Here is a 15690-nt window from a genome sequence, read left to right on the forward strand (position 1 = left end):
AAAATGGAGGCCAGCGGGTGTGAGAGAACCCCTGCCAACTCTTGAAGTACTCTCGGGTGTAACCCGTCAGGGCCTGGCGCCTTTGTGTAACGTCCAGTACCCTGAGGAGCCCCTTGACTTCTAGGGGGGTGACTCTGTGCCTCTTAGTCCCCAGCCTCATCTAATCTCAGCTTGTAATCAGCCTTAGCTTTGTGAAAAATCCTTCTGCAATGGGCCTCCTCCCCCCGGTATACCCTTTTGTCTATTTGCTCCAGTACCCATTTCCTATGGAGGTTCCTCTTGCGTCTAATTCCTCTAACCACCTCCTTTCACATCCATGGCTGCGCTCTCCTTCAGCTCCATTCTTTACTAACTAGAGGTATCGTCAAGGCTTGCATCTCCAAAACCTCCCTTTTGGGGGCCATCCACCCCTCCTCAACTCCCTTGCCTTCCAGTAACCTGTCCCAGGAGACTTTCCCCAGTCTGGCCTTCAGTTGGCCAAAGTTGGCCCTCTTGAAGTCCCAGCTTCTAGTAGTTGACCTGCCACTCATCCCCATTCCCCTGATCTCAAAGCAAAGGATGGAGTGATCACTCACATCCAGAGCTTCCCTAATCTGTACCTCATCTATCAGCTCCTCCCTCTTGGTCAAAACCAAGTCAAGAATGCCCCCCCCCCACCGTCACCTCTCAGACCCTCTGCGTGAAAAACCCTCCCTCTATAGGAAGCAACATGGCCTGGCTGTCACCGCTGAGTGAGTCTTCCATCTGAGTGAGTCTCCCTAAGTCATTAGGCTCAGCACAAAACAAGGTTAATTGGAGAGGGAATTCCAGAGACTGGTGCCACATCTGAGAAGGCCTTCTGCAGGTTCCATACATCTTCAGAAGAGAAGATAATGTTTGCACAGGCTCATATGGGAAACCTCATGGAAGGTGCTCCTTAAAGAGCAGACCACCTGAAGAGGTGTTCCTGCTGTAATACTACAGAGTTCCCTCTGTCATGCTCAAGGAAAGCAAACTTCCTAGGGTTCCAGTCTGATTTGTACATGTTTTGTGAATTTGGTTACAGTTTTGAACTGATGACTTTTCAAAGACTTTTGTCACCCTCCCTCAGTTCTCACTTCCTCTAAACCCCACAGCGGCAATATATATATATATATATTATCAGTAGAAAAAAAGGAAGAGGCGTAGCCCTTAACTGTTCTCAAAAAAAAAAAACAACAAAAAGTTTTCTCCTTATTTATGCAGAAGAAACTGCTTGGAAGACGTGAAGCTTAACTTTTCCTCACAGGCAAAGGTATCTGAGAAGAAACCACAGAAGCAACTCAGGTGTATGTTTCTAAAATTCTTTGTTTATTTCCAATGTGTTTTCCCTCATTTGGAAAGGTTGTAATTATCATGTGTCGCATTTGCTTGTTTTTTCAAGAAGATATATTTTAATCTTGAAATTTACTTTTAAATTGTATTTTTAAAAATTGATATTATATCGGTATGGTATCAATATGGCCCAAATCTTTATTGCGCTCTTACTAACAGCTGAGAGAGAGATTTGAAAAAACTGTAAATTTTTCAGCATTTGAAGGAGGTGCTGTACCATCTAGTTAGCTTGCCTGAAAATACCCGTCTTCATTCTGTGAATATGCTATGGAGTGCTAACTATATGTTTTGTGTAAACTTGGAAGTCCTGACACTTTTGTTTGCTCATTTGTGTGTTAAAAAAGTTGCTTGGGCCTTAAGGTATTCCCTAACCACAATTTATGTATTTTAAATCATACCCATTTATCTTTTGATTATGTGAGGATCCAAACATATGTTTCAATTTACATTTGGCTGAGCCTATGACTCTGTTGCTGCACTTGAACCATGTGTGTGACTGAAGGCAGACAGTGTTTCTGAAGGTGGAAGAGTACCCCATGAAGAGTCAAGGTTTTTTGGAGTCACTAAACAAAGGATTATTTAGTTAACAATAGCTTTCTGGTCAACATTCGGTATGTCAGGTAATTTTGTAGTGGTTGCAATATTCTTCCTGCTTATAGCTGGACTGCAGTTCCCTGTTGCACTTTCGTATCTGTTACTGTGGAGGAGTTTAGTTATTTTGTGGTATAATCTATGTATGTGGTATCAGATGTAAATGCATGTGTGTATTTATGGAACAGCTTGTTATTCACACTTCTACTGAAATATTCTGCATACTGCGAATTCTGTTGCTTCTGATGAAACGAAGTATTCAGTTGTGTAGGGAAAGGAGTACAATGGAACATCAAGTACATGAATTATTGTGGAAATGATTTCTTTTCTTTCTGTGAAAATTAGTTCTTTTCTTTTTGTGGCAATTATTTCTATGAAACACTTCCAGCGTTTTGTAAGAAGTTGTTGTTACTGGGTGGTCTTAATAAAACCACATTCTTTCTCTGTGCATTGTAAGATTTCTAACATTTTTCTGACATTTGAACAGGAGTGGGGAACTTGTAATCCTCTAGTTCTTTTAGTCTACAAGTCCTCTCAGCTCTAGCCATCACAGCCAGTAAAGGACTCTGGAAGTTGTAGGCCAATAATCAGAATGGCCACAAATTTTCCAGTGTTGCTTTATTAAATAGTTTTAGTGTTACTAATGTTTTCACTGGCCCTGTTCCTTTACCTGCAGCAATAACCTGGCACCTTTCCTAACACCAGGTGGAAGGTGCAAAGGTGGAGAATTAGTTAAAGAATTGGCAACTCTGGTGACATGCATAAGTTTTACAGATAGGAAAGCTGAGTGTCTTATTGTGTGGCTTTTAAAAGCCCTTTGGCCTCCCTTATTTCCCATGTAAGTTTTAGTACCAAGGATTACATTTAATTATTTCTGTTCTACTGGTAGAAATCTCCCCTCCGATTCACTGGAGACTTTCCTGAGCAGAAAGGGGAAAGGTGATTATAGGTCCTCACATTTTCCTGATAATTTTTAGAAGTTTGGAGGACCTTTTTGAACATTGTAGGAAACAGTGACATGCACTGCATGAGAAAGGCAGGTGATTCCCCCCCCCACACACACAAATTTCCCCTCACTTTTAATGCAAGCCTCGTCTGGATCAAAGAGTCTTCCATTGAAGGCAACCAAATGGGATTCCAGTAGATACAAGACATCCACTAGCTTTTAAATTCAGTTGGCTTGAAGTGCACAATTTTAAGAGAGTGGCAAACAATGAAGTGGAACTATGCCCTTGTTTGGTTCCTGAGGACATATCCATACAAGTAGAGAAGACTATAGATGAACTGGATAAATGACTTTTTAAAATTTCGTTGTTAAAAACAAAGCAATAGGCAATTTTATTCCTGCCCCTTTAACTTGGGGCATCACTTCAGGAAAGGAGAGAGTTCCTTATTTAATATTCCATTATTTGTATTATGATTCACCCCAATTTAAACATATATTTCAGGCATTTTTTAACTTTTCTGCAAAAATTGAAGCCTTTAAAATATGCCTATTTTAAAGTGAGGTGCATGTGAGCAGTACTGTGTCTGCCCTTATTTTGATATTTTGCTTAGGATTAATTTATTGAGTGCTTGTGCAGAAGGATGGGATACAAATGTTTGTAATAAACAGACAAACAAACAAAAAGTACTTTAAATTATTAACTGTGAGGCTAGCATGCTCCAAGGTAAAGCACTAGTCTCTAGCGTAATCTTACTTTCCATAAGTCCCACATTGGCCCCAGAAGCATTTGTAGAATATAAAAATGGAGAGTGGTCATAGGGCAGAACTACTCCACTAGAAGTACTCCAGCTGCTCAAGAAGAAAGAAAGAAAAAACTAGGTTGTGGGGAGCATCCTATAGGTCTATAGAAAATAATGGGAACGAGAAGTGTTTCACCAGTATGTGTTTCTCAAGGCACCACCAATTTGCTTTATGAGTATTTTGTTGTATTTTGCGAGGGAAAATATGTGATTTAGCATTTAGGCCTCAGACCTCTACTGTGTATTGAGTTTCTTACCCAAGTTACTTGTCACTCAATTTGCCTTCTTTGATATGGTTTAAAAGGGTGATTTTTTAGAACTCAGAACTCACCTCTGCCTTATATTTAGGTTCCTTTGCATTTAACTTCACCAGTTTGGATTCTGGCCTTGCCAAAATGATACTAATTTGTGAATGGTCAAATCCATAGCAATAATTTTCTGGTAGCACTCATGATTCTAGATAAGCCCATTGGCTCAAAAAGTTTGGGTCCCCTGGTCTACAAGAGCCGGACTTTTAAAGTTACCAAGTGCATCAATCAATATTTGTAATTAGTTTCTGTTACATTATGAAAAAAGACATTTCCTACTTTTGGTGCTATCTAGGTCTAGGCCTTTGTGAGCAGTGGTTGAACTGAATTTCTCTTGCACAGAAATCAAGGCAGCTTATAAGGTTCACCTCCTCTCCATGTTCTCCTCATTGCAACAATTGTTTGAAGTGGGTTGGGCAGAGAGGCAGTGATTGACCTAAAGTTATCTAGTGGGCTTAATGGCTGAGTGGGAACTAGAACCTGGATCTCCCAGTCCAGCACTCTGAACAATCACATGTTTGCAGAACCATTCATTATACTTTATATTAACAGGAAGAACACTCAGGTATGTTTTTGTGAGATACAGTCACAAACACAGAATATTTAGCATAACAGATCTATCGGTCTAAAAATATTGGTAGGCTCCCATTAAGGGTGGAAGATGTTTTTGCTAGAATACTTTCACTGCATCAAATATATGTTTTTACTGTGTCCCAAGCGGTAATTCAAATGCTCCAAGGCCCAGGTTCTTTCTTACTGCAGGTAGAGAGAGAAGCCAAAAGTTTCTTTTTCACCACAGCTCTTTTAGCAGAGCAAAATGTGGAAAGGATATGATTCAGCAATAGCAAAACAGAAGAGGCAAAAGGTAATGGTGACGGGCAACTAGAATCATGAGGGAAAACAGGACCTCTGCAAAGAGTAAAAGAATGAAGCAAGTAGGCCCTGTGTCAATCAAAAGATGTTTCATTTATATTTCCCAGCCCTTTTCATTTTCTTCCATTTTCTTGCAGAATCCTTTGAAGCCAACAACAATATACATAATATACTGCAATATAGCACTGAAGGGTTGAACCTGGATAAGCTTTAGCCTCTCCCTAGCATAGCTCAAAGATTAGAAGCTTCTACTTGTTGTTGTTGTTGGTGTTGGTGTTCTTAGTCGCAAAGTCATGTCCGACCCATCGCGACCCCATGGACAACATTCCTCCAGGCCTTCCTGTCCTCCACCATCCCCCGGAGTCCACTTAAGCTCACACCAACTGCTTCAGGGACTCCATCCAGCCACCTCATTCTCTGCCGCCCCCTTCTTCTTTTGCCATCTATTGTTCCCAGCATTAGGCTCTTCTCCAGGGAGTCCTTCCTTCTCCTTAGGTGGCCAAAGTATTTGAGTTTCATCTTCAGTGTCTGGCCTTCTAAAGAGTGGTCAGGGTTGATCTCCTCTAGGACTGACTGGTTTGATCGTCTTGCGGTCCAAGGGACTCACAGGAGTCTCCACCAGCACCACAACTCAAAGGCCTCAATCCTTTGGCGCTCAGCCTTCCTTATGGTCCAACTTTCACAGCCATACATTGCAACTGGAAAAACCATAGCCTTGACTATATGCACTTTTGTTGGCAGGGTGATGTCTCTGCTTTTTAGTATACAGTCTAGATTTGCCATAGCTTTCCTCCCCAGGAGGAGGAGCAAGTGCTTTTAATTTCTTGGCTGCAGTCCCTGTCTGCGGTGATCTTGGAGCCCAGGAAAATAAAATCTGTCACAACTTCTTAGCTTAATTAAAATTCCAACCACACTTTGTCATTGCATCTGAACCAGGCAACATTATTGAAACAAGCCTTAATCAGTATTCACAATGAGCAGAACAGTTTCTTGAGCTGGGTGCTTGTAAGTGAGATACAAAAATTGGGAGGAATAGTGAGACACAATGAAGATCCAGGGAGATCTTGATAAACTTGAACAATGGTCTGAAGGAAGATTCAATAGGGATAAGTGCCCAGTCCTCCACCTAGGAAAAAGAAACCAAATGCAGCAATACAAGATGGGGAATACGTGGCTCAACAGAACTGAAAAAGACCTTGGAATTATTGTGGACAACAGGCTTAATATGGGCCAATGAAGCAATGCAGTTGCAAAAAGGGCAACTGCTATTTTGGGATGCATTAATAGAAACATTACTTTGGAATCATGAGAAGTAGTAGCTCCCCTATACTCCTCACTAGTCAGACCTCACCTGGAATACTGTGTCCAGTTGTGGGCACTGAAATATAAGAAAGATGCAGAAAAATTTGAAAGGGTCTAAAGAAGGGCAGCAGGAATCATCCAAGGTTTGGAAACACTGCCCTATGAGGAGAAACTAAGAGAACTGGGCATGTTAAGCCTTGAGAAAAGAAGGGGAACATGATATCCATCTATAAGTACCTCAAAGGTTGTCACAAAGAGGAAGGTCAAGATTGCGTCTGGCTGATACCAGAGTGTAGGATGCGGAATAATAAATGCATGTTGTAACAACCCAGAATTAAGCTAGATATCAGAAATAGTTTTCTCACTGTCAGAGCAATACAACAGTGGAACCAGCTGCCTAGAGAGGTGGTGGGCTCTCCCACATTAGAGACATTCAGAAAGAAACTGGAAAGGCATCTGAGTGGAATTGTGTAAATTGGTGACCTGCAAAAGCAGGGGGTTGGACCCAATGGCTTTCATGGCCCCTTCCAACTCTACTATTCAATGAAGGTTCTATGAACTGTTTTAAAGGGTGGTAAGATGGTTCTGCACGAACATATTAACATCCTGTCCAGACTGAGAAACAGGTCTTTCTTTTTAAAAAAATATTTTTCTTTTAATTTTTATTTTCTTAACATATACAAATACATAGAAGAAAATGTAGAACAGGAAGAAAAATCTAGTATAAACAGAACAGACTAAAGTAAACAAAATAGACCAAGTTGCCAAGGGAATTTTAAACAAATACAGCTTATGTATTGCAACCCCTAAAACTGACTCTCTTCCTATTTTTCCACACTCTATGAGAGTTTTAAAAAAAAGAAATGATTATACATTAACAGATTTTCTAATCAGTTCAAATTCTACTGCTTTCCTTTTTTGTTTCCAAACTCCTCTGGACTTCCACTAGTCATGCTAAGCACAATAAAATTTCCATTTGTCATTAAATTCTTCTAACGGTCTTCTATTTACATAGTTAGTTAGCTTTGCCATCACTGCATATTCTGCTAAATCAATTTCTCCTTTTTTAAAAAAAATGTATTGAATATCAAGCCTGAAAAAAGAGGTCTGTATAAATGTCTTCAGACACTTTATTCCTTTGATGTCCAAAGTTTTATCTACACTACAACCCCTTTCATTTATGTGGGAACACAGGTAACAGCATTTCTGCAAAACACATTTATCATAGTTGGGGCACATGTTAATGAATACAGCGTAGTTTCCATTGGGCAAGATGCATGATCACTTGTGTAACACAAATGTACAGTTACAGGAAATGTAGGAGGAGTTAGTAAGGAGATGTTGTTGTGAGCCAAGATTGTTCCTTCAAGCAGTCACAAGCTGAAGACCATTTTCCTACAAAGCTTTATTTATCACTCCCAAGTACAAATCACTCAGAAAGGGCCTCTGAGCATTCACAGAGCAGTTTGTTGAATCCAAGCTGGTACTTCCAGGAACTCTCCTTATGAACATGCCTGGGCCCCATCCCCTCAGGAGGGGCTTTCTGAAGGTGAGCAAAACCTTCTCTCTGCAGGCTGCTCATTCAATTGGGTCTCCCACCTCATGACACCTGGCTATGTGGTCATGAGCAGAGGGGCCTGATCTGCATCTGAGAATTCCTCATCGAGCCCTCCCACTAGTGGTACATCTTGGTCATTCCCAGAAACTGCCTGGCTTGGCGAAGCATCTGGCCTAGAGATAATCACACAGGCCTCCTTCAGCTCAGAATCTCGACCGAGCCCATCCGCCAGAATCCTACAGTAATTTGTTTCACATCTGGGATGCAGCCAGCAATCTGTGACAACAATTGCCCAAGACCACCATCCTCCTCCTAAGAGATGTGTGCAGAAGAGGGAGATTGAATAAGTGTGAAGGAGTGGACTTCAAAAGGGGGGCAGACAGATTTTTTGGCCCCTTCACAAAATATCATGGGGAAGGGGAAGTTTCATGCGGCAAGTTTCCCTCCCTTTGCATTTTCAAGGCAACAGACTGTTTCTTTGCAAAAAAACATTCACCAAAAGATATCTAATAAACACAACACTAAAAAAAATGTATCTCTGTGCACACACGGAGCCATTTGTTGATCCCAGTGTAAATAACTACTTCCAGAAGCCCTCCTTTTGAGTACATCTAGACCTGATACTTTCTGAAGGGCCCATTTGGAAATGAACCCGCCTCTTTTCTACGTATACACCTATAATATGCCAATTATAACTTTGATTTCACCAATGGTGCAGTGTAAATTATTGCACTGGTGAGGCAGTGTCTCACAGCTCTAGTGGATGATCTGTACCTCAGAAGTGACAGGAGGAGTATGTCCCTGGTGGATCTCCCAGTGTCTCCCATGGTATCTTTCTGGATCTTCTGGGGGAGTTCGCTTTGCAGCGGTTCCAATCCTACCTCTTAAGTCGGTTGCAGATGGTGATGCTTGGAGACTTGCTCCTCTAAAAGGAGCTGACTTGTGGAGTCCCACAGAGCTCCATTCTGTCTCCAGTGCTGTTTAACATCCACATGAATCTGCTGGGAGAGATTACTTGGAGGAGTGGTGCTGGATGTTATCAGTATGCTGATGACACCCAAATCTACTTCTCCTTACCATCATCTGCAGTTAATGGTACCTAGAAGAATTACATCTTCTCTCTGAATGACTGCCTGAAGCTGATAATGGGCTGCATGAGAAAAAAAAATGATTGAAGTTGAGACCAGGCAAAATGGAGGCGCTTGCTATTAATGGCCCATATCCAGGATTAGAGGTGTGTCAAGCAGTTCTAGATGGGATCACACTCCCCCGAGAGACCATGTTTGCAGTTCAAAGGTGCTACTTGACCTTGCCCTTCAGATGACAGCGCAGATTGAAGCTGTGGTCAAGAGTGTCTGCTATCAGCTTCAGCCGATGCACCTACTGCATCTCTTCCTGAAGGAGAATGATCTGAAAGCAATAGTACATGCACTGGTAACTTCTAGACGCAATTTCTGCAATGTAACCTACATAGGGCTACCCTTGTGCTACACCGGAAGCTGCACCAAGTACAAAATATGGCAGCCAGGCTGGCCTCTGGGACATCATGGAGAGACCACATAGCACCTATTTTAAAGTCTTTGAACTGGTTGCTAATACATTTCTGGATACAGTTCAAGATGTTGGTAATTGCCTTTAAAGCCCTTGATTTCCCAAATTCCCATCTTTACAAGGAAGTTAAAAACACAACTCTTCCAATAGGCCTTCTAAGATTAGTTCTCATGTCAGTTTTGTTTAATATGTTGTCTTAGTCAGTACTGCTCACTGTTGGTTTTAATTTCTTGTAAACTGCCCAGAGCCTAGGGAAATGGAGAGGTAAATAAATATGAAGATAAATTTCCTCTTTAGAAGAAATAACCAAAATCTTAACAGTTCATATAAACCTTTCTGGTAGTAGAGGTCTACTCATATTCATATTCAGAACATTCACATCAGGCAGTGTATTACATGTACTTGTTGATTAGTTTGTTGGCTAAGACAAGCCTTAACGAAATGTCTCATCTTTTTATAGTAATTACACTGAGCTGCTTTGGCAGGATGTTTAAAATACTTGCAAGGTGCATTGTAGAACCACTTCAAAAACATGTCTTTTCTGCCACTCTGTTTTGCTGACTGTTGTTTTTCAGTAGATTTCTTAGTAAAATCTTGAATTTGTATGCAAGTTTTCTGCAACAAGTCCACACTTCATTGTCTTAGCTTTGTTCAAAACTGCCTCAGCTGGGCTGCAGTGGTTATAGCTTTCTCCAAAGAAAGTTCTGGTTTGAAAAGAAGCAGTTCTCTTACATGAGGCATATTTGGGTTTTTTTTTCAACCAGTTGGTCTCCATTCATCTCATAAGCCAGCATTCTAAACTCACAGGATTCAATTAGGTCTCTCAAAGCAGCAATAGATCACAATGTTGACTAGTTCAGCATCTGCTCACATGAACATAATTTATTTTGATTAGCTACCGCATTCACTTTAGGCACAAAAATATCTCAGTGCTGAAAGAGCAGTTTCATATTTATCATCAACAAGAGGAAATGTATAAAACATAAGCTGTCCTTCTGCTTCCAAAGAATGGCTAAACGGTGCAAGTTTTCTTTCTTCAGACACTCTGTATCACTAAATGTAAGCAAGTAGTTATGCATCTGGATCCAAGAAGTAAAAGCAACTGGAAGCTTACCTGGGCTTTGCAGAAAAAAGTGGATTCAAAATTTAAAAGGCTATCCTTTGTAGTCAATTTGTTGTCTTACCCAAGAAGCCTCCACTCCAACTACAGGATCAATATCTATTCAAGACCATACTAGTTTAAAGAACACATTGTATCTGTTTGCACCTACCACTCTTGGCTTCCTGGTTTATAGATGCATCTTCCCACAGAAGCAAATATCTCGAAGAGATATGCCTGAACACCACACTGTCCTCCTATGGGGTGAGGTGGGCAGGACCAGCACTCCCGCTGCCCGCCACCAGAAAACAAGTAAATGCAGCCCTCTCCCATACTTACTTTCCCACGAATAAGATCCATTGAAGTTCAAATGATTTACCTCTGAATAGTTATTGGTTTCAGCTAATTGTTCCAGAAGACAAGAGGACAAAGGGAAGGAATGAAGCATCTTTGTATTAGTTCTTCAGTTGAACGGTTGAGGGGTTGAGGGAGATGAAAAAGCAACTCAGCCCATCCATTTGTCCAGATAAATCGTTTATTGCTCTGGTTGAAGCCCAAGTCACGTTATGGAAAATGGAGGTGACCTGGGTGGTATCTGGACCCATTTCAGTCAGGATTTAGGCCTGGTCATGGAATGAAAACTGCCACGGTCACCCTGTGGGATGACTTTTGTTGGAGAAGGATGGGGGAAGGCATCCCTGTTGGTTCTCCTAGACCTTTCAGTGGCATTCAATACCATCGACTATGGAATCCTTCTGGATAGGCTGGCCAGGTTGGGAGTCAGGGGTACTGCTCTGCAGTGGTTATGCTCTTACCTGGCTGACTGATTCCATGTGGTGTTGCTGGGGGAATGTAGCTCTGCACCATGGCAAGTATGTCATGGAGTATTGCAGGGTTCCATTTTATCCCCCATGCTTTGCAACATTTACATGAAGCCACTGGAAGAGGTGAGTGGTTTGAGCTGAAGATGGCTTCTACCACTGCCAAGGGAAAATGAAGGTGCCACAAGAACCACTGTTGAACCTCAATGCAGAGGGTTCACTTGGACTTGTCCTTGGAATGCTCATGGTCCCCAGAACCAAGAAAGGATCTGTCCCATACCACATTAGCACCATAAGGGTCTGCAGCCCAGCCACTGTCCCAGCCACTGTTGCCTTTGGAGCTGGCTCCACACCAAGACCATCCATCCATGCATCACCAAGATCAACACCACCGTCAGGAACTAAGAAACACCAGGACAGATCCCATTCTCCCCAAGCCTTCAACTGGTCACTGTCACTGCACCATCCCCAAGGAGACTCCCGGGCATCCTGCAAAGACAACCAGGACTCTCAGCACTGAGAAGTCTCCAGACCTCAGGACATAAGTCATTGGTATTGAAGCATCAGATCATTAAACTGACACCACAGCATGACTCCTGATGCACATGCCAGCGCCAATCCCCACTACCTATAACTTTGCTCTAAAAAATCCCACTTTAAAACTAAGGGTTTCCACAATTAAGAACAATCAGCCTTGGCCAACAGATTTCTTTAAGTTTTAGAAGAGTCGGAGGATTTGTTTTATTTATTTATTTAAAACTTTTCTATACTGTCCACAAGCGTCTCAGGATGGTTTACAACAAATTACTAAATTAGAATAAAAATAGAAATACAAGTAGCAGTTGCACAGCAACCAATGTAAATATAAAGCCACCAATTAAAACAGGTGAACAATTAAAATATTGGGAGAATAAAAAGGGTTTTGCCTGGAGCTGACAGGAAAGAAGCATTGGCGCCAGGCAAACCTCTCTGGGGAGAGTGTTCCACAGTCGAGGTCCCACCGCAGAGAAGGCCCTCCAGGTAGTCACCCTCCTGATCTCTTTCAAGGACAGCTCTTGAAGGAGGGTCTCCAACTCAGATCTCAAGGGGTGGGAGGGCACATGGGGGAGAAGGCACTCCTTCAGGTATCCTGGACCTAAGCCGTTTAGGGCTTCATAGGTCAACACCAGCACCTTAAATTGGGCCCAGGCTTCATTTGGTAGCCAGTGTAAGTGATAGAGGATGCTGGGAAGATAAGAGTTCCCCACCAAAACTCTTGCTGAAGTGGAGCTTGAGCTGCCCATTTTGCAAAAAGGGTATCTCTGGGCTTTTGAAATGGTTGACAGATGGCTTCTGGCAGCTGTCAAATGTTTCTGACTCCAAGAGTGGATTTTACCAACAGGTATCTCCTTGAACTTTTCCCAATTGCCACTCCCTCATAATTGCAATCTTTCTTAGTTGCAAAAGATCAGCACTTTTAAAAAATGCAATTATGGAAAATAAGAGGGGAAGATTAAAAAAAAATAAGGGGAGACCACATGTAATACTGGGGGCTGGTAGAGGGACCGCTCAAGACTGCCTAGAGGAGAACAGCAACTGAGAGAAGAAAAAAATGAAAACAGTCAGGGCCCAAATGGCAACTATGGAGTGTGCGAACTTGTTGATCTTCCCACGGTGTCACATAGTATACCCGTTAGAGGATCAATGGGGGAGAGAGGGGAGGAGACAACCCACCCACAATGTGCCCACTTTTCAGTCAGGGAAGTTGTGGAGTCTTGGCCTGCTAGAATGTTTTTTTTTAATTGTTATATTGTTATTATTTATGTATTTATGTATCCTTTGTGAGCCGCCCTGAGGCTTTGTTGTGATGGGGGTGGCATAGAAATGTTTTAAATAAATAAATAGAATGTGCCTTCCGGCTTTGAGTTTTCTCAGTTTTGATATAAGTGGTTAAGTTTGTCACAGTTGTGATATTTCTTCTCATAAACCAGGCAAGTTTCTTGTTCTCTTGTTTGTTTCCCTGCAAGGTACTTTATGGCTCAGTGATGTTTGCTGTCATCCTTATATCTGGTTTCTCATGCTCTTTTTGTGCTTTTCAGACCTCTAATTGAGCCACCCTAAAATCTCCAAGAGTTACTCAGCTTATTCTTTGTGGTCTCTGAGCATCACACCTGTGGACCCTGCATACATGTGTGGAGCTGTTTTGGGAAGTCCCAAAGCTGATAAATTAGTATTTGGTGGGAGCCTGGGCCATAGCCCCACCTAATGTGAGGGGCAGGGCTCCCACTGAGATTTAAGTTCTTCTTCGACTGCCATCATGAGCGCTTCAGGAAGTTCTTCCCCCACTTACCACGTGAATGTTGTTTGTCCCTCAGCTATTTTTCAGACTCCTATCTTCTCCAGATCTATTCTCTCTTTAACCTCTTCTTGCTAGGAAAAATAAGGGAAAAATTATTAAGGACAAGACCTTCATTCTATTCTTGATCTCAGGGCCATCAATTGCCACATTAAATCTAAATGTTTTAGAATGGTCTCACTCCAGTCCATCCTCCCACTACTTCGCAAAGGCATTTGGTTCATGTCTGTAGATCTTAAGGACACTTATTTTCATATTCCCGTTGAGGATTCCCATAGGCACTTCTACAGGTACTTCTAAAAAACAAAATAGAAATCCCATGAGATGAACCATGCAAAGTCCAACCAAAGACATAGTCCTGTTTCCTGCACTGGCCAAAAGATGCCTTTGAAAAGCCCAAAAGCAAGACAGGAAAGTCCACTCTCATTGTTTATCCCAGCCACGGGTATACATTCTGCCTCTGATCCCAAGCCAGTGGAGCCATATTAATATAACAAGTGATGGTCTTAGCAACCATATGTCTAATCTTTATATAATATCAGTATGTCTGGTGTTATTAATAAAGTCCATTAGTATTGGTAGCATTTTTATGGATTTATATTTTTATTATTAAGAATATTTATGGATTTTATTGTATCTCCTTGTATGGTTTTTATCTTACGGCACCATGAGAGTGTTCTTCCCTTAAATACAATCTAAAAGTAATTTAAATAAGTAAATAAATAATCCCCTTTAAAGCTGTCTAAGGACCAAAACAGACATTACTTTACATCCATATTTAACAATTAGATATTTTCCCCAACCATTTTTAGTCTAGAGAAGGTACAGGGCTATCTGATCCAGAGTGACCCTAATGTGAGGGATGGGCAGCATTTAAAGAGGTACTGGGGGATCTGCACCATTCTAGAGTAATTGTTAAAAGACGTGAGTACTGGATATGGATTTAAAGTAATATTTATACTTTTGCCTTATAGAAATGAATCCCAAAATTTAATGATGTACTATGTTATAAATTATTTCATAATTTTTGTATTAGCTTCACCATTCAGCTTTAATGGATAATTTCAGCTAACATCATGAGAAAAGCATCTCCCAATCCACTTTCTCCAAATCATGCATAATTTTAATAACCTCTTTCATACTCCCTTACTTTGCCTTTTTCTAATCTAAAAAGCCCTTGATGTTGAAACCTTTCCTCACAAAAGAGTTGCTTCATTCCCATTTTGGTTGCCTTTCTCTGTACCTTTTCCAGCAATATTACTGACTTGGGTGTCTGTTAGAATGAACTTTCAGGGGCTCCTTGCAACTCAGTGTCTACGAATGCAAAAGTTTCTTTGATTTGAATACCTTTGCACGTAAAGCTAGTTATTATATGTAGTTCCTTAACTGTGTATTATTTACCTTTCAGAAGAGATGTTAAACAAAAAATCTTTTTTGCTGTTCGGAACTGGTTTGCTGTTCTTTACAACAGGTGAGTCATTTTTGTATGGAAGTAATGCAGCTGTACTGTCTGGATATTCGCAGGATAACAACAATCTTACCATTTAGGTGACGCATGTATAAGACAAGGTCAATATTTTGGGCTGTCTCCCCCCCCCCACCCAATTTTTGCTTGGCTATTTTTGGTTTCAAGGGTCATTTTATACACCAATATATACAGTAATTAGTCTGAAGCAAGCAACCAGGAAGTATGTTTCAGAAAAATAACCATATATATTGGTGTGTAAGGCAACTCACATATAAGACAAGAACTCTGAATGAAAAAGTGAATCCACCAGGATAACCTGGCTGATATGTTCCCGGCCGAATTCTCTTTCAACCTGCTTTTTAAGGCAGTCAGTAAACTACAAATCTTGATCAAGAAATTAGAGGCGCAAGCAAGGGCATCAAGTCCCTTGCCAAAGGAGGTCCAAGGCTGCCTATGTATTTCCTCCCACAAACTGCTCATGATACTCTTCCCTGAATCCATTCAGGGTAGAAATGGACAAGTTCAGCTTGAAAATGGACAGTTCGCCATCTGATATAGAGAACATTCTAATGCCACAACTTTGGAACTCACTGCTATCTGAGATTTGATTGGCACCAACTCTATATTTTTAGGCACCAGCTAAAAACTTACTTCATAATTATTTTGGTGGATGAGCTCTTTGGTT

At 41.3% G+C, this 15690-nt stretch overlaps 1 protein-coding gene across 2 annotated transcripts in view; it reads left to right on the forward strand.

Moving 5' to 3' along the window:
- The first annotated feature begins 1206 nt into the window (after nt 1-1206).
- The window catches only part of ITGB2 (integrin subunit beta 2), a 50989-nt gene continuing 36505 nt past the window's right edge, over nt 1207-15690 (forward strand). Inside the window, exons 1-2 of one of the 2 annotated variants that reach the window (XM_044431875.1) lie at nt 1207-1307; nt 14946-15008. In XM_044431875.1, the coding sequence (XP_044287810.1) occupies nt 14951-15008 (58 nt within the window). In that variant the 5' untranslated portion in view covers nt 1207-1307; nt 14946-14950. The remainder of the gene's footprint in view (nt 1308-14945; nt 15009-15690) is intronic. The other variant, XM_044431876.1, reaches the window with a different exon arrangement.

Source organism: Varanus komodoensis, unplaced genomic scaffold (genome assembly GCF_004798865.1).
Source record: "Varanus komodoensis strain SLA01 unplaced genomic scaffold, ASM479886v1 scaffold23, whole genome shotgun sequence".
In the NCBI taxonomy this organism is placed as follows: Eukaryota; Metazoa; Chordata; class Lepidosauria; order Squamata; family Varanidae; genus Varanus; species Varanus komodoensis.